Source organism: Oncorhynchus tshawytscha, linkage group LG10 (genome assembly GCF_018296145.1).
Source record: "Oncorhynchus tshawytscha isolate Ot180627B linkage group LG10, Otsh_v2.0, whole genome shotgun sequence".
Classification (NCBI taxonomy): Eukaryota; Metazoa; Chordata; class Actinopteri; order Salmoniformes; family Salmonidae; genus Oncorhynchus; species Oncorhynchus tshawytscha.
This window is the reverse complement of record NC_056438.1, coordinates 1,896,028-1,922,158: the sequence shown is the minus strand read 5'-3', so window position 1 is coordinate 1,922,158 and position 26,131 is coordinate 1,896,028. Positions and strand designations below refer to the sequence as shown.

Below are 26,131 nucleotides of genomic sequence, written 5' to 3'. Positions count from 1 at the left end.
TAAAACTGGAGTTCAGTCTCACTCAGCATCAAAACATGAGAGAACTGACACCACTCTGCTGGCAGCTCTGTAAGTACTCTCTCAATTCACTTCAATTCAAGGGCTTTATTGGCATGGGAAACATGTGTTAACATTGCCAAAGCAAGTGAGGTAGATAATATATAAAGTGAGTATATAAAGTGAAATAAACAATAAAGATTAACAGTAAACATTACACATACAGAAGTTTCAAAACAATAAAGACATTACAAATGTCATATTATATATATACAGTGTTTTAACAATGTACAAATGGTAAAGGACGCAAGATAAAATAAATAAGCATAAATATGGGTTGTATTTACAATGGTGTGTGTTCTTCACTGGTTGCCCTTTTCTCGTGGCAACAGGTCACAAATCTTGCTGCTGTGATGGCATACTGTGGACTTTCACCCAGTAGATATGGGAGTTTATCAAAATTGGATTTGTTTTCGAATTCTTTGTGGATCTGTGTAATCTGAGGGAAATATGTCTCTCTAATATGGTCATACATTGGGCAGGAGGTTAGGAAGTGCAGCTCAGTTTCCACCTCATTTTGTGGGCAGTGAGCACATAGCCTGTCTTCTCTTGAGAGCCATGTCTGCCTACGGCGGCCTTTCTCAATAGCAAGGCTATGCTCACTGAGTCTGTACATAGTCAAAGCTTTCCTTAATTTTGGGTCAGTCACAGTGGTCAGGTATTCTGCCGCTGTGTACTCTCTGTGTAGGGCCAAATAGCATTGTAGTTTGCTCTGTTTTTTTGTTAATTCTTTCCAATGTGTCAAGTAATTATCTTTTTGTTTTCTCATGATTTGGTTGGGTCTAATTGTGCTGCTGTCCTGGGGCTCTGTAGGGTGTGTTTGTGTTTGTGAACCAGCTTGCTTAGGGGACTCTTCTCCAGGTTCATCTCTCTGTAGGTGATGGCTTTGTTGTGGAAGGTTTGGGAATCGCTTCCTTTTAAGTGGTTATAGAATTTAACGGCTCTTTTCTGGATTTTGATAATTAGTGGGTATCGGCCTAATTCTGCTCTGCATGAATTATTTGGTGTTCTACGTTGTACACGGAGGATATTTTTGCAGAATTCTGCGTGCAGAGTCTCAATTTGGTGTTTGTCCCATTTTGTGAAGTCTTGGTTGGTGAGCGGACCCCAGACCTCATAACCATAAAGGGCAATGGGCTCTATGACTGATTCAAGTATCTTTAGCCAAATCCTAATTGGTATGTTGAAATTTATGTTCCTTTTGATGGCATAGAATGCCCTTCTTGCCTTGTCTCTCAGATCGTTCACAGCTTTGTGGAAGTTACCTGTGGCGCTGATGTTTAGGCCAAGGTATGTATAGTTTTTTGTGTGCTCTAGGGCAACAGTTTCTAGATGGAATTTGTATTTGTGGTCCTGGTGACTGGACCTTTTTTGGAACACCATTATTTTGGTCTTACTGAGATCTGCTGTCAGGGCCCAGGTCTGACAGAATCTGTGCAGAAGATCTAGGTGCTGCTGTAGGCCCTCCTTGGTTGGTGACAGAAGCACCAGATCATCAAAAACAGCAGACATTTGACTTCGGATTCTAGTAGGGTGAGGCCGGGTGCTGCAGACTTTTCTAGTGCCCGCGCCAATTCGTTGATATATATGTTGAAGAGTGTGGGGCTTAAGCTGCATCCCTGTCTCACCCCACGACCCTGTGTGAAGAAATGTGTGGTTTTTTTGCCAATTTTAACCGCACACTTGTTGTTTGTGTACATGGATTTTATAATGTTGTATGTTTTACCCCCAACACCACTTTCCATCAGTTCCATCAGTTCCATCAGTTTGTATAGCAGACCCTCATGCCAAATTGTTTTCGTTTGTTTGTTTGTCAATTAGGGTGTGCAGGGTGAATACATGGTCTGTTGTACGGTAATTTGGTAAAAAGCCAATTTGACATTTGCTCAGTACATTGTTTTCATTGAGGAAATGTATGAGTCTGCTGTTAATGATAATGCAGAGGATTTCCCCGAGGTTACTGTTGATGCACATTCCACGGTAGTTATTGGGGTCAAGTTTGTTTCCACTTTTGTGGATTGGGCTGATCAGTCCTTGGTACCAAATATTGGGGAAGATGCCAGAGCTAAGGATGATGTTAAAGAGTTTTAGTATAACCAATTGGAATTTGTTGTCTGTATATTTGATCATTTCATTGAGGATACCATCAACACCACAGGCCTTTTTGGGTTGGAGGGTTTTTATTTTGTCCTGTAACTCATTCAATGTAATTGGAGAATCCAGTTGGTTCTGGTCGTCTTTAATAGTTGATTCTAAGATCTGTATTTGATCATGTATATGTTTTTGCTCTTTATTCTTTGTTATAGAGCCAAAAAGATTGGAGAAGTGGTTTACCCATACATCTCCATTTTGGATAGATAATTCTTCGTGTTGTTGTTTGTTTAGTGTTTTCCAATTTTCCCAGAAGTGGTTAGAGTCTATGGATTCTTCAATTACATTGAGCTGATTTCTGACATGCTGTTCCTTCTTTTTCCGTAGTGTATTTCTGTATTGTTTTAGTGATTCACCATAGTGAAGGCGTAGACTCAGGTTTTCCGGGTCTCTATGTTTTTGATTGTACAGGTTTCTCAATTTCTTTCTTAGATTTTTGCATTCTTCATCAAACCATTTGTCGTTATTGTTAATTTTCTTCGGTTTTCTATTTGAGATTTTTAGATTTGATAGGGAAGCTGAGAGGTCAAATATACTGTTAAGATTTTCTACTGCCAAGTTTACACCTTCACTCTTACAGTGGAACGTTTTACCCAGGAAATTGTCTAAAAGGGATTGAATTTGTTGTTGCCTAATTGTTTTTTGGTAGGTTTCCAAACTGCATTCCTTCCATCTATAGCATTTCTTAATGTTACTCAGTTCCTTTGGCTTTGATGCCTCATGATTGAGTATTGCTCTGTTTAAGTAGACTGTGATTTTGCTGTGGTCTGATAGGGGTGTCAGTGGGCTGACTGTGAACGCTCTGAGAGACTCTGGGTTGAGGTAAGTCATAAAGTAGTCTACAGTACTACTGCCAAGAGATGAGCTATAGGTGTACCTACCATAGGAGTCCCCTCGAAGCCTACCATTGACTATGTACATACCCAGAGTGCGACAGAGCTGCAGGAGTTGTGACCCATTTTTGTTGGTTGTGTTGTCATAGTTGTGCCTAGGGGGGCATATGTGGGAGGGAATGCTGTCACCTCCAGGCAGGTGTTTGTCCCCCTGTGTGCTGAGGGTGTCAGGTTCTTGTCCGGTTCTGGCATTTAGGTCGCCACAGACTAGTACATGTCCCTGGGCCTGGAAATGATTGATTTCCTCCTCCAGGATGGAGAAGCTGTCTTCATTAAAGTATGGGGATTCTAGTGGGGGGATTTAGGTAGCACACAGGAGGACATTTTTCTCTGTTAGGATAATTTCCTTTTGAATTTCTAGCCAAATGTAGAATGTTCCTGTTTTGATTAATTTAATGGAGTGAGTTAGGTCTGCTCTATACCAAATTAGCATACCCCCTGAGTCCCTTCCCTGTTTCACACCTGGTAGTTTGGTGGATGGGACTACCAGCTCTCTGTAACCTAGAGGGCAACCAGTGGGTCCGTCTCCTCTATACCAGGTTTCTTGCAGGATGACAATGTCTGTATTACCGATTTCTTTGGTGAAGTCTGGGTTTCTGCTCTTTAGGCCAAAGGCAGATGACCTCAGGCCTTGGATATTCCAGGATGATATAGTGAAGGCTTTTTGTTCCATATAGTGTCCAATGTTGTTGGTCGTGGTTTGTCCTCAGGCCAGTAAGTGTGAGCAGAGCGTGCTGAGCATCTGGTACATGCCATTGGCTTGGGCGAGTGTGAGAGTGGGGGTTGGGACTGTTTGCCCGCTCACTACCTGGGCGTATGTGTGGCTTCCATGTTGAGGCCCTCTTTGCGGGGGTGGGGTGCATGGGGTGGGCAGGAGTGGCATAGGTCTGCTCTGAGGGGGCCTAAATGGGGTGTGGGCATGGGTGACATGGGGGGTGTTGATTGGTTGGGGTGGGGGTGTGGATGTGTCTGGGGGTGCTGTGGTCTGGATGTAATTCCTCTTGGCGTGGGTCCTCTATGTGTAGGTCCAGGGGGGGGGTCCTGCAGGTCTGGGAGGGTGTCTCGCTGGTCTGGGTGGGGTGTCTATTGATCTGTTGCTCCTGTGTGAAGTATTGGGGATACATTTGAGAGCGATGTCCTTTAGAGTTCGGGCAAAGGTGGGCACTGCTGCCTTGTAGAGGTGGACCTGGTCATAGAGGCTGTTCAAGTCCAGGGTGAAGTGGTGGGCCAGGAAAACATTTGGTTTTGAGGCACAGTCACGAGAAATACTTGCATTTACCCGCTGTATTGTGGCAGGGTGGAAGTCTTTTCGTGGTAGCAGGGTGGAGATAACCACTTGTGCGTTGGGGAAAGTAGAAGAAGCCTTTTCAATCACTCCCTTCAGTGCTGTGGCCACCCTTTCCTGCTGTGCTCTCAGGTCATTTGTGCCTGTATTATGTGGCTAGGTGAGCCTAGTTGGTCCTCAGACAGAAGGTCGAGGGCACGCTGGGTGTTTGGACACCAGAGTTTAGACACACTGTGTTTGGGAAAAAGTTTTTTTTCTTCTACATATTTCCCATTTGAGTCCATAAGTAGTACAATCTGTGTCTTGTGTTTGTCCTCAGTGGGTGTGGGGGGTTGTCAGAAGGGCTATCAGGGTGGCTGACAGGGGGTGCTCAGAGGGGGTGAGAGCCGCTGGGCTTGGGGTTCTTCATTTGTCTGTTCTGCTGCGATGTCGACTCTATGGTCAGGGTCTGGTGTGGACTGTTCTGCTGTGTTGTTGGGACTTTTGTCGGGTGCTGAGGTGGGCTGTTCTGCTGGCTTCTCTGTGGGGGTGGCCACCTCTCTAGTGGGTTGTTCTCTGTCACACGCCGTCCCCCTCAACCTCTCCTCCGTCCCTCTCACCCTCTCCTCCATCCCCCTCAACCTCTCCTCCACCAGCAGTCTGATCCTCTCCTCTAGTGCTCTGTTCTTCTCTTGATCCTGCTCTTTCTCCTGTTGAAGTTGTCTCACCACTGTCCAGAGTGCAGATATGTCTCTCTCCAACTCCAGCATTCCGGGTCTGGTTAAGGGGGTGTTGTTGTGCTGGACTGTTGTCTGGGTCTGTGCTGACTGAAGTGTAATCACCTGCTGTTCCAGCTCCACCTGCCTTACCTCCAGCTGGGTGAATTTGTCTTTCATTTCAATGAGGGGGTGGTAATCTGTGCTGGGAGGTTGACTCTCCGTTGGGGGTTGCTCGTCTGTGGGGTTACATAATGAAGAGGTCTGGTCTGACCTGCTCGGGGTGGGGGTATCTTTATCAAGGGAGAGCTTCTCCTGCTGGGCTAATTCTTTGATTAGGTGAAAGTCCAGCTGAAACTGTTTGGGGAAACTGTTACCCTGTACCATTACTGTTCCGGACTTATAGATATTTATATTACCTGACTCGAGAGTCCTCGTTATCAAGTATTCTGAGTTTCCACCCCTCGTTAACCCCCCCTCTCTTAACAAAGGGGTAGTGTGCTCATATAGCACTGTGCCATGCCAGGGGATGGTTTGTGTGGAAGATAAGGTTGCTGATGTTCACATTTTTGTAATAGTCAGCAAAAAGTGTCTCTTGATTTTCCATAAGGAGCTTCATTTTGTAATCTTTTCTTGCCTTATCATTCTTTACATACACAGGGTACTGTATTTTAATTACCTCTGAACAGTGGGAGGCAGCTTCTAAGGCCTCTCCATTTGGTTGGGGTAGACTGTGTGACTCTCCTGCCATTGTTGGGCTAATGGGCTTTGACACCTCTCACTTGACACGTCAGTGCTAGTTGAAGCTGTATCAAGCTTGGCAGAATTATGTTAGAATTCAGTCCTTATAAAGTAATGTTGTGTATTTTTCTTCTTGGCTTTTGGAAATAAAATATAGTTTCAGACTAAACATTACTCACTCAGTTCCAGGTTGGATGGTGTTTTCAGGTTTCTGTTGTTTTCCAGAGAATTTGCTGTATAGAGTAATAATCCTTGGTAGTTCCGTAATTCCGTCCACAATCAGGTTGTAGGTTTTAAGTTTTGATTTGAAGTAGGGGTTATGTTGTAGAGGGTAGAATCCAGTATGTGTTCCTGACAAAAAAATCCAAGTTTATCTAACTCCTAATCTACATTTTTTTTAAGAAAATGCTGAAAAAATGCAGGAGCTCATCTGATCCTGACCTCTGCTCTGCTCTGCTCTGCTCTGCTCTCTCTCTCTCTCTCTCTCTCTCTGTCTCTCTTTGTCTCTCTCTCCTCTCCTCTCTCTCCCTCTCTCTGTCTCTGTCTCTGTCTCTGTCTCTGTCTCTGTCTCTGTCTCTCTCTCTCTCTCTCTCTCTCTCTTTGTCTCTCTCTCCTCTCCTCTCTCTCCCTCTCTCTGTCTCTGGTTTGTGAATCGCTTCCTTTTAGGTGGTTGTAGAATTTAACAGCTCTTTTCTCTTTTCTCTCTCTCTCTCTTTGTCTCTCTCTCTCTCCCTCTCTCTGTCTCTGTCTCTGTCTCTGTCTCTCTCTCTATCCTCTCTCTCCCTCTCTCTGTCACTGTCTCTGTCTCTGTCTCTGTCTCTCTCTCCTCTCTCTCCCTCTCTCTGTCTCTGTCTCTGTCTCTGTCTCTCCTCTCTCTCTCTCTCTCTGTGTGTCACGGCAGGTGAGACGGAGCACTTGTGTCTTATACTCTGTGATTACCTGGTTTACTATCTGTGTGGTTTATCATCTGTGTGGCTTAATATCTGTGTGGTTTAATTAAATATCTAAAATATTAGGAACACATTCAGACACACATTAAAATACATACACACACAATAATAAAAAAGTGTCACAATCTTCAGTAAAACGGTTTCCTAACAACTGTCTGAAATACCCTATAGGCACAAATTTCTCCAAATGTAAACTGTATTGTAGATAATTTCACAGCAAGGCACAAGGAAGCCAATCGCGTCTCCACCTAACTCTCTAGACACTAAAGGAGTCTCCACCTAACTCTCTAGACACTAAAGGAGTCTCCACCTAACTCTCTAGACACTAAAGGAGTCTCCACCTAACTCTCTGGACATTAAAGGAGTCTCCACCTAACTCTCTGGACATTAAAGGAGTCTCCACCTAACTCTCTAGACACTAAAGGAGTCTCCACCTAACTCTCTGGACATTAAAGGAGTCTCCACCTAACTCTCTAGACACTAAAGGAGTCGCCACCTAACTCTCTAGACACTAAAGGAGTCTCCACCTAACTCTCTGGACACTAAAGGAGTCTCCACCTAACTCTCTAGACACTAAAGGCGTCTCCACCTAACTAGACACTAAAGGACACCAAATAGCGTGCCCAATGTCAACTGCCTGCTACTCATCCCCAGAATATAAGATAAGCATATTATTAGTAGATTTGGATAGGAACCACTCTGAAGTTTCTAACAATGTTTGATTCATGTCTGTGAGTATAACAGAACTTATGTAGCAGGCAAAACCCCGAGGACAAACCATTCAGATTCTTTTTTTTGAGGTCACTGTCTTTTCAATGGAATTTCATTGGAAACCAGATTTCTAAGGGACTTGTTTGCAGTTCCTACCGCTTCCACTGGATGTCACCAGTCTTTAGACATTGGTTGAGGTTTATCCTTTGTGTAATGTAGAAGTACGGCCATCTTGGATGAGAGTGAGGCGCGTGTACAGAAAAGTAGCGTCAGTTTGTTTTCTTTTTGTATTGAACACAGATCATCCCGTGTTCAATTTGATCGATTATTAACGTTTAAAAATACCTAAAGTAGTTTGAAATCTTTTGGCAAAGTTTAACCAGTTGGATTTAGGGGGCGCTATTTTAATTTTTGGATGAAAAACGTTCCCGTTTTAAACAAGATATTTTGTCACGAAAAGATGCTCGACTATGCATATAATTGACAGCTTTGGAAAGAAAACACTCTGTTGTTTCCAAAACTGCAAAGATATTGTCTGTGAGTGCCACAGAACTGATGTTACAGGCGAAACCCAGATAAAAATCCAATCAGCAAGTGCCGCATTTTTTGAAACCGCCTCATTTCAATGACTCCTTATATGGCTTTGGAGGAGCTAGGAGTCAGCTTACGTTTTCCACGTTTTCCTCAAGGTGTCTGCAGCATTGTGACGTATTTGTAGGCATATCATTGGAAGATTGACCATAAGAGACTACATCTACCAGGTGGTCGCTTGGTGTCCTCCGTCGCAATTATTGCGTAATCTGTGTCTCTGTGAAACACAGCTTAGCCTTTTGTTAATCACCCCGTCATCTCAGATTTGGAAATGATACTTTACAGCCAAAGCAAGACAAGCATTTGTGTAAGTTTATCAATAGCCTAGCATAGCATTATGTCCAGCTAGCAGCAGGAAGCAGGTCCCAGGTTTTAACTCAATTGTTTTTTGAACGGTAAATACTTGTCAATTCAAACCTTTCAAATTCAAACACCGATTTGACACACTGAACTCTGTCTGAGAAGTAGTTGGTGAACCAGGTGAGGCAGTCATTTGAGAAACCAAGGCTGTCGAGTCTGCCGATAAGAATGTGGTGATTGACATAGTCGAATGCCTTGGCCAGGTCGATGAATACAACTATACAGTATTAACTTTTATCGATGGTGGTTAGGATGTCGTTTAGGACCTTGAGAGTGGCTGAGGTGCAGCCATGACCAGCTCGGAAACCAGACTGCATAGCGGAGAAGGTAAAGTGGGATTCGAAATGGTCGGTGATCTGTTAACGTGGCTTTAGAAGACCATAGAAAGGCAGGGTGGATAGATATACTGTAGGTCTGTAATACTGAGTCATGAGGGCATGGAACTCCCTTCCACCGAATATACAGTATTATATAGAGTCATGAACTCCCTTCCATCTAATATACAGTATTATACAGAGTCATGAACTCCCTTCCATCTAATATACAGTATTATACAGAGTCATGAACTCCCTTCCATCTAATATACAGTATTATACAGAGTCATGACCTCCCTTCCATCTAATATACAGTATTATACAGAGTCATGAACTCCATCCAGTATTATATAGAACCATGAGGACATGGAATTCCCATCTTTTTAGCGCAAGTGAACAGCAAACCTGTTTTTTAAGTGTATGTCATTTTATATCAGACCCCAGTTAGACTAGCTGTCTCCATGGTATCAGACCCCAGTTAGACTAGCTGTCTCCATGGTATCAGACCCCAGTTAGACTAGCTGTCTCCATGGTATCAGACCCCAGTTAGACTAGCTGTCTCCATGGTATCAGACCCCAGTTAGACTAGCTGTCTCCATGGTATCAGACCCCATTTAGACTAGCTGTCTCCATGGTATCAGACCCCAGTTAGACTAGCTGTCTCCATGCTATCAGACCCCAGTTAGACTAGCTGTCTCCATGGTATCAGACCCCAGTTAGACTAGCTGTCTCCATGGTATCAGACCCCAGTTAGACTAGCTGTCTCCATGGTATCAGACCCCAGTTAGACTAGCTGTCTCCATGGCATCAGACTAGCTGTCACCATGGCATTAGACGAGCAGTCTCCATGGCGTCAGAACCCAGTTAGACTAGTTGCCTCCATGGTATCAGACCCCAGTTAGACTAGCTGTCTCCATGGTATCAGACCCCAGTTAGACTAGCTTTTTCCATGGTACCAGACCCCAGTTATACTAGCTGTCTCCATGGTATCAGACCCCAGTTATACTAGCTGTCTCCATGGTATCAGACCCCAGTTAGACTAGCTGTCTCCGTGGTATCAGACCCCAGTTATACTAGGTGTCTCCATGGTATCAGACCCCATACTTCCATTCATTTAGATGGGTTACCTTTAGATGAAGGTTTAATATCTATATATATCTCCATACTTCCATTCATTTGTATGGGTTAATATCTATATATATCTCCATACTACCATTCATTTGTATGGGTTAATATCTATATATATCTCCATACTACCATTCATTTGTATGGGTTACCTTCAGCCGAGTCTTGTGACACTTTTGGGGGTCGTAGAGCAAAACACACCTTCTACAGTAGATGTGGAAGGCCAACCAAGGGAATGTGTTGGATTAAAAGCAAAAAAACAGATACCTCTTAAACTGAATGATTTTGTTGGGGATGTTTGTATTATGTTAATTAGATTGACTCAAAAATTTGTCACTATACTATTAAGGACATTAATATCTGTGGTAAAGCTCAGTGTTTCCATCATGTACCATAGTGATAGTTATCTCTGTGTGTTTCAGTGTTTACATCATGTACCATAGTGATAGTTCTCTCTGTGTGTTTCAGTGTTTACATCATGTACCATAGTGATAGTTCTCTCTGTGTGTTTCAGTGTTTACATCATGTACCATAGTGATAGTTCTCACTGTGTGTTTCAGTGTTTACATCATGTACCATAGTGATAGTTCTCTCTGTGTGTTTCAGTGCTGTTGAGTACACTGGTATACTGTAGCCTCGGACAAGGTGGAGGTGAGTACATTTCTCTATATTCATCACCTGTTCTACAATAGTAACATTTATCTTTATTCATCACCTGTTCTATAATAGTAACATTTCTCTTTATTCATCACCTGTTCTATAATAGTAACATTTCTCTATATTCATCACCTGTTCTATAATAGTAACATTTATCTATATTCATCACCTGTTCTATAATAGTAACATTTATCTATATTCATCACCTGTTCTATAATAGTAACATTTATCTATATTCATCACCTGTTCTATAATTGTAAAATGTCTCTTCATTCATCACTCTGTGATGTGAGATAATATCTATATATATCTCCATACTACCATTCATTTGTATGGGTTAATATCTATATATATCTCCATACTACCATTCATTTAGATGGGTTACCTTCAGATGAAGGTTTAATATCTATATATATCTCCATACTACCATTCATTTGTATGGGTTAATATCTATATATATCTCCATACTACCATTCATTTAGATGGGTTACCTTCAGATGAAGGTTTAATATCTATATATATCTCCATACTACCATTCATCTCCATTATCCAAGAGGTGCTGAAACCTGCATTATAAACTGGGTGGTTCTTCTTTACACTGTTAATAGGTGCTGAAACCTGCATTATAAACTGGGTGGTTCTTCTTTACACTGTTAATAGGTGCTGAAACCTGTATTATAAACTGGGTGGTTCTTCTTTACACTGTTAATAGGTGCTGAAACCTGTATTATAAACTGGGTGGTTCTTCTTTACACTGTTAATAGGTGCTGAAACCTGTATTATAAACTGGGTGGTTCTTCTTTACACTGTTCAGTGGTGCTGAAACCTGCATTATAAACTGGGTGGTTCTTCTCTACACTGTTCAGTGGTGCTGAAACCTGTATTATAAACTGGGTGGTTCTTCTCTACACTGTTCAGTGGTGCTGAAACCTGCATTATAAACTGGGTGGTTCTTCTTTACACTGTTAAGTGGTGCTGAAACCTGCATTATAAACTGGGTGGTTCTTCTTTACACTGTTAAGTGGTGCTGAAACCTGCATTATAAACTGGGTGGTTCTTCTTTACACTGTTCAGTGGTGCTGAAACCTGCATTATAAACTGGGTGGTTCTTCTCTACACTGTTCAGTGGTGCTGAAACCTGCATTATAAACTGGGTGGTTCTTCTCTACACTGTTCAGTGGTGCTGAAACCTGCATTATAAACTGGGTGGTTCTTCTTTACACTGTTCAGTGGTGCTGAAACCTGCATTATATACTGGGTGGTTCTTCTCTACACTGTTCAGTGGTGCTGAAACCTGCATTATAAACTGGGTGGTTCTTCTCTACACTGTTAAGTGGTGCTGAAACCTGCATTATATACTGGGTGGTTCTTCTTTACACTGTTAAGTGGTGCTGAAACCTGCATTATAAACTGGGGGGTTCCAGTCCTGAATGCTGATTGGCTGGAAGCAATGGAATATGAGAAACGTATACCACGGGTATGACAAAGCATTTTTTTATGCTAAACGGAGCTCTTCTTCTCATTCTCTCTCTCTCTCTCTCTCTCTCTCTCTCTCTCTCTCTCTACCTCCCTCTCTCTCTACCTTCCTCTCTCTCTCTCTCTCTCTCTCTCTCTCTCTCTCTACCTCCCTCTCTCTCTACCTTCCTCTCTCTCTCTCTCTCTCTCTCTCTCTCTCTCTCTCTCTACCTCCCTCTCTCTCTACCTCTCTCTCTCTCTCTCTCTCTCTCTCTCTCTCTCTCTCTCTCTCTCTCTCCTCCAGCCTCTCTGAGTGTCAGTCCTGACAGATCTCAGTTCTTTGAATATGAGTCTGTCTCTCTGAGCTGTGAGGTTCAGGGGAACTCTGCTGGATGGAGAGTGGTGAGGAACACAGAGAGAGGAAACCTTTCAGAGTGTAATACTGACTGGGGAAAACTAAAAGGATCTTCATGCATCATGTCACTAATACCATCAGACAGTGGAGTGTACTGGTGTGAGTCTGGGTCTGGAAAACACAGCAATGCTGTCAACATCACAGTACCTGGTATGTCCACAAACACCATCTACTAACATTATAGTGTTTAGTGGTTCATCTGGTTTCAGATAGCTGATGTTATGTTTATATATGATGTTTATATAATATATACAGCTGGAGCTGTTATCCTGGAGAGACCTGTTTATATATTATATACAGCTGGAGCTGTGATCCTGGAGAGACCTGTTTATATATGATGTTTATATATTATATACAGCTGGTGCTGTGATCCTGGAGAGACCTGTTTATATATGATGTTTATATATTATATACAGATGGAGCTGTGATCCTGGAGAGCCCTGTTTATATATGATGTTTATATATTATATACAGCTGGAGCTGTGATCCTGGAGAGCCCTGCCCTTCCTGTGACTAAGGGAGATTCTGTGACTCTGCGCTGCAGATATCAGGGAACTCCCTCTGACCTCACAGCTGATTTCTACAAAGATGGATCCCTCATCAGGAATGCGACTACAGGAGAGATGACCATCCCTGCAGTATCCAAGTCAGATGAAGGACTCTACAAGTGTACCAACTCCAGCTCTGAAGGAGAATCACCAGAGAGCTGGATGACTGTGACAGGTGAGAATATGAGAAACCTTGACTTTCAGATTATCTGGTTCTTCTTTACACTGTTCAGTGGTGCTGAAACCTGCATTATAAACTGGGGGGTTCTTCTTTACACTGTTCAGTGGTGCTGAAACCTGCATTATAAACTGGGTGGTTCTTCTTTACACTGTTAAGTGGTGCTGAAACCTGCATTATAAACTGGGGGGTTCCAGTCCTAAAAGCTGATTGGCTGGAAGCCGTGGTATATCACAAGTATGACAAAGCATGTATTTTTAATTAAAATAAATTAAAATAAAATGTTATTAGTCACATGATGCTGCCACCACCATGCTTCAAGACAAATCAAATTGTATTTTTCACATGCTACGAAAACAACATGTGTAGTAGACCTTACAGTGAAATGCTGAATACAACAGGTGTAGCCCTCACAGTGAAACGCTGACTGACCAGCCCTTAACCAATAGGTGAAGACCTCATAGTGAAATGCTGACTGACCAGCCCTTAACCAACAGGTGAAGACCTCACAGTGAAATGCTGACTGACCAGCCCTTAACCAACAGGTGTAGACCTCACAGTGAAATGCTGACTGACCAGCCCTTAACCAACAGGTGTAGACCTCACAGTGAAACACTGACTGACCAGCCCTTAACCAACAGGTGTAGACCTCACAGTGAAATGCTGACTGACCAGCCCTTAACCAACAGGTGTAGACCTCACAGTGAAACGCTGACTGACCAGCCCTTAACCAACAGGTGTAGACCTCACAGTGAAATGCTGACTGACCAGTCCTTAACCAATAGGTGTAGACCTCACAGTGAAATGGTTGATGACCAGCCCATAACCAACAGGTAGACCTCACAGTGAAATGCTGACTGACCAGCCCTTAACCAGCAATGCATTTAAATAAATTACTAAAAATAATAAGAAATAAAAGGAACAATTAAAGAGCAGCAGTAAAATAACAATAACAGGACTATATACAGGTTATTATGGTACAGAATCAATGTGGAGGCTATATACAGGGTATTACGGTACAGAGTCAATGTGGAGGCTATATACAGGGTATTACGGTACAGAGTCAATGTGGAGGCTATATACAGGGTATTACGGTACAGACTCAATGTGGAGGCTATATACAGGGGGTACCGGTACAGAGTCAATGTGGAGGCTATATACAGGGGGTACCGGTACAGAGTCAATGTGGAGGCTATATACAGGGGGTACCGGTACAGAGTCAATGTGGAGGCTATATACAGGGGGTACCGGTACAGAGTCAATGTGGAGGCTATATACAGGGGGTACCAGTACAGAGTCAATGTGGAGGCTATATACAGGGGTACCAGTACAGAGTCAATGTGGAGGCTATATACAGGGGATACCGGTACAGAGTCAATGTGGAGGCTATATACAGGGGGTACCGGTACAGAGTCAATGTGGAGGCTATATACAGGGTATTACGGTACAGAGTCAATGTGGAGGCTATATACAGGGGTACCGGCACAAAGTCAATGTGGAGGTTATATACAGGGTATTACGGTACAGAGTCAATGTGGAGGCTATATACAGGGGGTACTGGTACAGAGTCAATGTGGAGGCTATATACAGGGGGTACCGGTACAGAGTCAATGTGGAGGCTATATACAGGGGGTCGGTACAGAGTCAATGTGGAGGCTATATACAGGGGGTACCGGTACAGAGTCAGTGTGGAGGCTATATACAGGTTATTATGGTACAGAGTCAATGTGGAGGCTATATACAGGGGAGGGGGTACCAGTACAGAGTCAATGTGGAGGCTATATACAGGGGTTACCGGTACAGAGTCAATGTGGAGGCTATATACAGTGGGTTACAGTACAGAGTCAATGTGGAGGCTATATACATGGGGTACCGGTACAAAGTCAATGTGGAGGCTATATACAGGTTATTATGGTACAGTCAATGTGGAGGCTATATACAGGGGTGCCGGTACAGAGTCAATAAGGAGGCTATATACAGGGTATTACGGTACAGAGTCAATGTGGAGGCTATATACATGGGGTACCGGTACAAAGTCAATGTGGAGGCTATATACAGGGGGTACCGGTACAGAGTCAATGTGGAGGCTATATACAGGGGGTACCAGTACAGAGTCAATGTGGAGGCTATATACAGGGGGTACCAGTACAGAGTCAATGTGGAGGCTATATACAGGGATACCGGTACAGAGTCAATGTGGAGGCTATATACAGGGGTACCGGTACAGAGTCAATGTGGAGGCTATATACAGGGTATTACGGTACAGAGTCAATGTGGAGGCTATATACAGGGGGTACCGGCACAAAGTCAATGTGGAGGTTATATACAGGGTATTACGGTACAGAGTCAATGTGGAGGCTATATACAGGGGGTACTGGTACAGAGTCAATGTGGAGGCTATATACAGGGGGTACCGGTACAGAGTCAATGTGGAGGCTATATACACAGGGGGTACCGGTACAGAGTCAATGTGGAGGCTATATACAGGGGGTACCGGTACAGAGTCAGTGTGGAGGCTATATACAGGTTATTATGGTACAGAGTCAATGTGGAGGCTATATACAGGGAGGGGGTACCAGTACAGAGTCAATGTGGAGGCTATATACAGGGGTTACCGGTACAGAGTCAATGTGGAGGCTATATACAGTGGGTTACAGTACAGAGTCAATGTGGAGGCTATATACATGGGGTACCGGTACAAAGTCAATGTGGAGGCTATATACAGGTTATTATGGTACAGTCAATGTGGAGGCTATATACAGGGGGGGTGCCGGTACAGAGTCAATAAGGAGGCTATATACAGGGTATTACGGTACAGAGTCAATGTGGAGGCTATATACATGGGGTACCGGTACAAAGTCAATGTGGAGGCTATATACAGGGGGTACCGGTACAGAGTCAATGTGGAGGCTATATACAGGTTATTACGGTACAAAGTCAATGTGGAGGCTATATACAGGGGGTACCGGTACAGAGTCAATGTGGAGGCTATATACAGGGGTACCGGTACAATGTGGAGGCTATATACAGGGTATTACGGTACAGAGTCAGTGTGGAGGCTATATACAGGGGGTACCGGTACAGAGTCAATGTGGAGGCTATATACAGGTTATTACGGTACAGACAGAGTCAATGTGGAGGCTATATACAGGGGTACCGGTACAGAGTCAATGTGGAGGCTATATACAGGGGGTACCGGTACAGAGTCAATGTGGAAACTATATACAGGGGGTACTGGTACAGAGTCAATGTGGAGGCTATATACAGGGGGTACCAGTACAGAGTCAATGTGGAGGCTATATACAGGGGTACCGGTACAGAGTCAATGTGGAGGCTATATACAGGGGGTACCGGTACAATGTGGAGGCTATATACAGGGTATTACGGTACAGAGTCAGTGTGGAGGCTATATACAGGGGTACCGGTACAGAGTCAATGTGGAGGCTATATACAGGTTATTACGGTACAGAGTCAATGTGGAGGCTATATACAGGGGGTACCGGTACAGAGTCAATGTGGAGGCTATATACAGGGGGTACCGGTACAGAGTCAATGTGGAAACTATATACAGGGGGTACTGGTACAGAGTCAATGTGGAGGCTATATACAGGGGGTACCAGTACAGAGTCAATGTGGAGGCTATATACAGGGGTACCGGTACAGAGTCAATGTGGAGGCTATATACAGGGGGTACCGGTACAAAGTCAATGTGGAGGCTATATACAGGGTATTACGGTACAGAGTCAATGTGGAGGCTATATACATGGGGTACCGGTACAAAGTCAATGTGGAGGCTATATACAGGGGGTACCGGTACAGAGTCAATGTGGAGGCTATATACAGGTTATTACGGTACAAAGTCAATGTGGAGGCTATATACAGGGGGTACCGGTACAGAGTCAATGTGGAGGCTATATACAGGGGGTACCGGTACAGAGTCAATGTGGAGGCTATATACAGGGGTACCGGTACAATGTGGAGGCTATATACAGGGATTACGGTACAGAGTCAGTGTGGAGGCTATATACAGGGGGTACCGGTACAGAGTCAATGTGGAGGCTATATACAGGGGGTACCAGTACAGAGTCAATGTGGAGTCTATATACAGGGGGTACCAGTACAGAGTCAATGTGGAGGCTATATACAGGGGGTACCGGTACAGAGTCAATGTGGAGGCTATATTCAGGTTATTATGGTGCAGAGTCAATGTGGAGGCTATATACAGGAGGTACCGGTACAGAGTCAATGTGGAGGCTATATACAGGGGATACCGGTACAGAGTCAATGTGGAGGCTATATACAGGGGGTACCGGTACAGAGTCAATGTGGAGGCTATATACAGGGGGTACCGGTACAGAGTCAATGTGGAGGCTATATACAGGGGGTACCGGTACAGAGTCAATGTGGAGGCTATATACAGGGGGTACCGGTACAGAGTCAATGTGGAGGCTATATACAGGGGGTACCGGTACAGAGTCAGTGTGGAGGCTATATACAGGGGATACCGGTACAGAGTCAATGTGGAGGCTATATACAGGGGGTACCGGTACAGAGTCAATGTGGAGGCTATATACAGGGGGTACCGGTACAGAGTCAATGTGGAGGCTATATACAGTGGGTTACAGTACAGAGTCAATGTGGAGGCTATATACAGGGGGTACCGGTACAGAGTCAATGTGCAGGCTATATACAGGTTATTATGGTACAGTCAATGTGGAGGCTATATACAGGGGGTGCTGGTACAGAGTCAATAAGGAGGCTATATACAGGGAGTACCGTTACAGAGTCATTGTGGAGGCTATATACAGGGGGTAACAGTACAGAGTCAATGTGGATACTATAAACAGGGGGAACCAGTATAGAGTCAATGTGGAGGCTATATACAGGGGGTACCAGGTACAAATCAAATCAAATCAATGTGGATACTATAAACAGGGGGTACCGGTACAGAGTCAATGTGGAGGCTATATACAGGTTATTATGGTACAGAGTCAATGTGGAGGCTATATACAGGGGGTACTGGTACAGAGTCAATGTGGAGGCTAAATACAGGGGGTACCGGTACAGAGTCAATGTGGAGGCTATATACAGGTTATTATGGTACAGAGTCAATGTGGAGGCTATATACAGGGGGTACTGGTACAGAGTCAATGTGGAGGCTATATACAGGGGGCACCGGTTAGTTGAGGTAATATGTACATGTAGGTAGAGTTATTAAAGTGTCTATGCATAGATAATAACAGAGACTAGCAGCTGCGTAGAAGATGGGTGGGGGGTGCAATGCAAATAGACTGGGTAGCCATTTTATTAGATGTTCAGGAGTCTTATGGCTTGAGGGTAGAAGCTGTTTTTAAGCCTCTTGGACCTAGTCTTGGCATTCCGGTACCACTTGCGGTTGCAGAGAGAACGCTCTATGCCTAGGGTGGCTGGAGTCTTTGATTATTTTTAGGGCCTTCCTCTGACACCGCCTGGTATAGAGGTCCTGGGTGGCAGGAAGCTTGGCCCTGGGCCGTACCCACTACCCTCTGTAGTGCCTTACGGTCAGATGCCGAGCAGTTGCCGTACCAGGCAGTGATGCAACCAATGCTCTCGATGGTGAAGCTGTAGAACCTTTTTAGGATCTTAGGACCCATAGGTTTTGTCCTCTTCATGACTGTCTTGGTGTGCTTGGACCATGTTATATTGTTTGTTATGTTGACACTTGAAGCTCTCGACCTGCTCCACTACATCCCTTTCGATGAGAATGGGGGCGTGCTCGGTCCTCTTTTCCTGTAGTCCACAATCATCTCCTTTGTCTTGATCACATTGAGGGATAGGTTGTTATTCTGGCACCACATGGCCAGGTCTCTGACCTCCTCCCTAGGATGTCTCGTCGTTGTCGGTGATCAAGCCTACCACTGTTGTGTCATCGGCAAACTTAATGTTGGTGTTGAAGTCGTGCCTGGCCGTGTGGTCATGAATGAACAGTAAGTACAGGAGGAGACTGAGCATGCACCCCTGAGGGGCCCCTGTGTTGAGGATCAGCGTGTAAAATGTGTTGTTACCTAACCTTACCACCTGGGGGCTGCCCGTCAGGAAGTCCAGGATCCATTTGCAGAGGGAGGTGTTTAGTCCCAGGGTCCTTAGCTTATTGATGAGCTTTGAGGACACTATGGTGTTGAACGCGGAGCTGTAGTCAATGAATAGCATTCTCGCATAGGTGTTCCTTTTGTTCAGGTGGGAAAGGGCAGTGTGGAGTGCAAAAGAGATTACGTCATCTGTTGGGGTGGTATGCAAATTGGAGTGGGTCTAGAGTTTCTGGGATAATGGTGTTGATGTGAACCACTAGCCTTTCAAAGCACTCCATGGCTACAGACGTGAGTGCTACGGGTCTGTTTTTAAATTTTAAATTTTACCTTTATTTTACTAGGCAAGTCAGTTAAGAACAAATTCTTATTTTCAATGACTGCCTAGGAACAGTGGGTTAACTGCCTGTTCAGGGACAGAACGACAGATTTGTACCTTGTCAGCTCGGGGGTTCAAACTTGCAACCTTTCGGTTACTAGTCCAACGCTCTAACCACTAGGCTAGCCTGCCGCCCCGTAGTCATTTAGGCAGGTTACATTAGTGATCTTGGGCACAGGGACTATGGTGGTCTGCTTAAAACATGTTGGTATTACAGACTTGGACAGGGAGAGGTTGAAAATGTCAGTGAAGACACTTGCCAGTTGGTCAACGCATGCTCGCAGTACACGTCCTGGTAATCTGTCTGGCCCTGCGGCTTTGTGAATGTTGACCTGTTTGAAGGTCTTACTCACATCGGCTAAGGAGAGTGTGATCACACAGTCATCCGGAACGGCTGGTGCTCTCATGTGGGTTTCAGTGCTATTTGCCTTGAAGTGAGCATAGAAGTGATTTAGCTCGTCTGGTTGGCTCGTGTCACTGGGCAGCTCTCGGCAGTGCTGCCCTTTGTAGTCTGTAATGGTTATCAAGCCCTGCAACATCCTACGAGCGTCAGAGCTGGTGTAGTACAGATTCGATCTTAGTCCTGTATTGATGCTTTGCCTGTTTGATGGTTTGTCGGAGGGCATAGCGGGATTTCTTATAAGCTTCCGGGTTAGAGTCCCGCTCCTTGAAAGCGGCAGCTCTACCCTTTAGCTGAGTGCGAATGTTGCCTGTAATATATGGCTTCTGGTTGGGTTATGTACGTACAGTCACTGTGACGACGACGTCCTCAATGCACTTATTGATAAAGCCAGTGACTGATGTGGTGTACTCCTCAATGCCATCGGAAGAATCCCGGGAACATATTCCAGTCTGTGCTAGCAAAAAGGTCCTATGGCTTAGCATCTGCTTCATCTGACCACTTTTTTATTGACCGTGTCACTGGTGCTTCCTACTTTAATTTTTGCTTGTAAGCAGGAGTCAGGAGGATACAATTATGGTCAGATTTGCCAAATGGAGGGCGAGGGAGAGCTCTATACGCGTCTCTGTGTGTGGAGTAAAGGTGGTCTAGAGTTTTTTCCCCTCTGGTTGCACATTTAACATGCTGATAGAAATGAGGTAAAACAGATTTAAGTTTCCCTGCATTAAAGTCCCCGGCCACTAGGAGCGCCGCCTCTGGATGAGCATATTCTTTGCTTATGGCGTAATACAAGTCATTGAGTGTGGTCTTAGTGCATCGGTCTGTGCTGGTATGAAGACAGATACAGATGTAAACTCTCTAGGTAGATAGTGTGGTCTACAGCTTATCATGAGATACTCTACCTCAGGTGAGCAAAACCTTGAGACTTCCTTAGATATCGTACACCAGCTTTTGTTTACAAATATACATAGTCCAACCCCTCCCACCTTGTCTTACCAGACTCTGCTGTTCTATCCTGCTGATACAGCGTATAACCATCCCGCTGTATGTTGGTAATGGCCCCGATTCAATGAAGCATAAGATATTACAGTTTTAATGTCCCGTTGGTAGTTTCATCTTCCTTGTAGGTCGTCAATTTTATTTTCCATTGATTGCATGTTAGCTGATTGCACTGGGGGTTTATTCAATCTTCCTCCAACTGCAGATCCAACTCCCAATCCATCTCCAGCAGTCCCAGTGTTGTCCATGTCTCTCTCCATCACCATCTCCAGTGTTGTCCATCTCTCTGCCCAGCACCATCCCAGTGTTGTCCATCTCTCTGCCCAGCACCATCCCAGTGTTGTCCATCTCTCTGCCCAGCACCATCCCAGTGTTGTCCATTTCTCTGCCCAGCACCATCTCCAGTGTTGTCCATCTCTCTGCCCAGCACCATCCCAGTGTTGTCCATCTCTCTGCCCAGCACCATCCCAGTGTTGTCCATCTCTCTGCCCAGCACCATCCCAGTGTTGTCCATCTCTCTGCCCAGCACCATCCCAGTGTTGTCCATCTCTCTGCCCAGCACCATCCCAGTGTTGTCCATCTCTCTGCCCAGCACCATCCCAGTTTTGTCCATCTCTCTGCCCAGCACCATCCCAGTGTTGTCCATCTTTAACCATCCCAGTGTTTTCTTTCTCCAGCACCATCCCAGTGTTGTCCATCTCTCTGCCCAGCACCATCCCAGTTTTGTCCATCTCTCTGCCCAGCACCATCTCCAGTGTTGTTTTAAATTGTTTTCTTTCTCCAACTGCAGTTTCAACACCCATTCCATCTCCAGCAGTCCCAGTGTTGTCCATGTCTCTAACCAGGCTGCTGTGTAGTCTATTGGTGGGGTCTCCCTACCTGCTGGTGACCATCATACTGCTGGTGAAAGGCTGCAGGAGCAGGGCTCAAGGTGAGATCCTGAGTTTATACAGGATCGCCTCATTTGTAAATCAGAATTATATTATTATGGCCATTGAAATGTTGGCTATTAAAATTAGATCCAACAAGAACATCAAGGGAAATCCAGGGGGAAAAAAACAAAAGTGTCAATGCATGTTAATGAGTCTAGTCTGGATCCCTGCAGAGTCTCAATGTATGTTGATGACTCTTGTCCGCAATCTGAATCCCTGCACAGACTCATTGAAGATCTTGGTCACTTTTCTAGCCTCTCTGGACTAAAACCTAATTATGACAAGTATGTATTGTATTGTATGTATTGGATCATTAAAATACAGTGTTTACGCCACCTTGTAGTTTACCAATAAAATGGGCAGATGGTGAAGTAGACATACTTGGTATTCACACCTACAAAAATATAAATGAACTGACCACAATTCATTTCAATCAATAGTTAACAAAAATAGATACAATTCTGCAACCATGGAGAGGTAAATACTTGTCTATTTATGGAAAAAACACATTGATTAACTCTTTGGTCCTATCAATGTTGACTTACTCATGGTCCTATCACAGTTGACTGACTAATGGCCCTATCAATGTTGACTGGCTAATGGTCCTATCAATGTTGACTGACTAATGGTCCTATCAATGTTGACTGACTAATGGTCCTATCAATGTTGACTGACTAATGGTCCTAGCAATGCTGACTGACTAATGGTCCTATCAATGTTGACTGACTAATGGTCCTATCAATGTTGACTGACTAATGGTCCTATCAATGTTGACTGACTAATGGTCCTATCATTGTTGACTGACTAATGGTTCTATCACAGTTGACAGACATACCAATGGTCCTATCACAGTTAACTGACTTACTAATGGTCCTATCACAGTTGACTGACTTACTAATGGTCCTATCACAGTTGACTGACTTACTAATGGTCCTATCACTGTTGACTTACTAATGGTCCTATCACAGTTGACTGACTAATGGTCCTATTACAGTTGACGGACTGACTAATGGTCCTATCACAGTTGACTGACTTACTAATGGTCCTATCACAGTTGATTTAGTAATGGTCCTATCACAGTTGACTGACTGACTAATGGTCCTATTACAGTTGACTGACATACTAATGGTCCTATCACAGTTGACTCAGTAATGGTCCTATCACAGTTGACTGACTGACTAATGGTCCTATTACAGTTGACTGACTTACTAATGGTCCTATCACAGTTAACTGACTTACTAACGGTCTATCACAGTTGACTGACTGACTAATGGTCCTATCACAGTTGACTGACTGACTAATGGTCCTATCACAGTTGACTGACTTACTAATGGTCCTATTACAGTTGACTGACTTACTAATGGTCCTATCACTGTTGACTTACTAATGGTCCTATCACAGTTGACTGACTAATGGTCCTATTACAGTTGACGGACTGACTAATGGTCCTATCACAGTTGACTTAGTAATGGTCCTATCACAGTTGACTGACTGACTAATGGTCCTATCACAGTTGACTTAGTAATGGTCCTATCACAGTTGACTGACTGACTAATGGTCCTATTACAGTTGACTGACTTACTAATGGTCCTATCACAGTTGACTTAGTAATGGTCCTATCACAGTTGACTGACTGACTAATGGTCCTATTACAGTTGACTGACTTACTAATGGTCCTATCACAGTTAACTGACTTACTAACGGTCTATCACAGTTGACTGACTGACTAATGGTCCTATCACAGTTGACTGACTGACTAATGGTCCTTTTCACAGTTGACTGACTGACTAATGGTCCTATCACAGTTAACTGACTTACTAATGGTCCTATCACAGTTGACTGACTGACTAATGGTCCTATCACAGTTGACTGACTTACTAATGGCTCTGCCTACTCCAGCTGACTCGTTTTTTTAAATCATATGAGCAAAAAACATTTAATTCTATTTGGAAAGCTAAGCTAAACAAAATTAAACGTGCCTATTTATATAATGAATATGAGTTTATACAGATTACAACGTCTCATTTCTGACTAATTGAAAATGAAATGTTGCTTAAAGTATCGCCCTTCCTTAAACAAGCTATACAAAGCTGGTTACAACTTCAGTTTGATCCTCCAGAAAAGAACAAATTTTACATCAAATGTTGTGGTTAAACTCAAATATACTGATGAATAAAAAACATTCTTTACGGAAAAAATGAAGAATAAAATGTATATCATATTTATTAATGATATTATGAGTTATGTCACATATGCAGTTATTGGAAATATAATAAATGGGAGGAGATGTTCAATGTACCAATTCCATGGCACATGGTTTATCAACTGGTACAAAAAACTACACTTGATTCCACACTTAGAGATTAGAGTTTAAATTCTTATATAAAATTCTAGCCACTAACAGAATGCTATATAATATAATATTATATCATTGAAGAGGGGTGGTGGAGGGGTTAAAAAATAAAATCAGAATTATATTACAAGGACTGACAATACTGAGACTGAGTCATGTCCTTAAAGGGTTGATAACTGTACTCCCTGGTATTCATAAATAGTAAATGACCCTGGTATTGATAAATAGTAAATAGTCCTGGTATTCATAAATAGTAAATGACCCTGGTATTGATAAATAGTAAATAGTCCTGGTATTCATAAATAGTAAATGACCCTGGTATTGATAAATAGTAAATAGTCCTGGTATTCATAAATAGTAAATGACCCTGGTATTGATAAATAGTAAATAGTCCTGGTATTCATAAATAGTAAATGACCCTGGTATTGATAAATAGTAAATAGTCCTGGTATTCATAAATAGTAAATGACCCTGGTATTGATAAATAGTAAATAGTCCTGGTATTCATAAATAGTAAATGACCCTGGTATTGATAAATAGTAAATAGTCCTGGTATTCATAAATAGTAAATGACCCTCGTATTGATAAATAGTAAATAGCGCTGGTATTGATAAATGGTAAATGCCCTGATATTGATATTTTGTCAATTGCCCTGGTATTGATAAGGGAGAACTGGACATAAGCAGGAGCCCCATTGGATGTAATTTGATAGAATTCTAAGTAACACAGTATTGACTAGTAATTCATCTGATATGATTTACATTTCTAAGTGGTTCTGTATTGGATAAGTAAATACATGGCCACACTGATGAACTACTTCTGTGTTGAACAGGTGATCGTGTTGAAGAAGAGTGAGGCTGAGATCACCTGATCACCATAACAACCATCAGAATGGAACTCATGGAATTCTAATATAGAACTGTGAGTCACAATGCTGTATGTTGTTACATTGTAGCTCCACCTGCTGGAACAATAGTGGCATTTGATCTAATGTGATCTATTAACTGATACATGTATTATTCTGATTGGAATGTGTTTTAATATAATGTGTGTTGTATTATTCATTCAGCATCTGTCCTTTAACATCAGTCATATACTGGTCATATACTGTATAGCATTATGGTTGATACATTGTAAATGCCTTCACTTCTCATGTCTATACAGATCAACTGATAGGTGTTGTGGTTCAGGCATTATTGTTACAGGTTCAGTATAATGTTATATACCGTCACATGTTACAGAGATAGAAAACATACAGGAGAGGAGAATTCAATTGTTACAATTATTTACTTTATTTTCCCATTTTGGTCTCATTATGTTATTTTGTTTAAACATAACTAATGTAGGGCTTTTGTTTTATTGTGTTTTGTGCAAAACCATTATTTTTCAATTAATCATCCTGGTAAGATATTGCTTTTGTCTTTGTAGCATATAGAATTAAATTCATGATTTTCCTCAATCATGTAGCCTGTTTTTTAATCAGTTCTGAATGACATCACAACCACTCTGTTTTTAATTTCACTCACTTCCCTTTATTTATCTTCTGAATACTCCATTCCAGGTCCCACCATACAGCCCCAGTAATTTGTGCCATACTGCTCACACCTATCTAGCTAATCCACAACATTTATTTTATATGATCAATTGTTACGTTCCCCAGTTTCTGTGTTTTGGGTTTGTAGGTTTTGTGTACGTGTGCGTTTTAGGAAATGGCTTCCTGGATTCCAATCAGCTGATTGGTTCACCCCATTGATTGTAGCTCTGACCCCGCCCTCTTGCTAGGAGAGTTTCTATTACAATGAGGACTCCTTCTGCAGCTTGAAAAGCCAGTGTTCCTTTGTTAGGAGAGAGAGCTTCTTGGTACTGGGGGCATGCAT

The 26,131-nt window shown here is 43.2% G+C and overlaps 1 protein-coding gene across 1 annotated transcript; it reads left to right on the top strand.

The window, feature by feature from the left end:
- LOC121847366 (low affinity immunoglobulin gamma Fc region receptor II-b-like) lies at window positions 1-25,713 on the top strand. The gene is made up of 6 exons (XM_042327982.1): window positions 1-69; window positions 10,480-10,524; window positions 12,290-12,550; window positions 12,875-13,123; window positions 21,760-21,900; window positions 25,087-25,713. The coding sequence occupies exons 1-6, from the start codon at window positions 36-38 to the stop codon at window positions 25,107-25,109; spliced, it is 753 nt and encodes a 250-aa protein (XP_042183916.1). The 5' UTR covers window positions 1-35; the 3' UTR covers window positions 25,110-25,713.
- The last annotated feature ends 418 nt before the right edge of the window (window positions 25,714-26,131 follow it).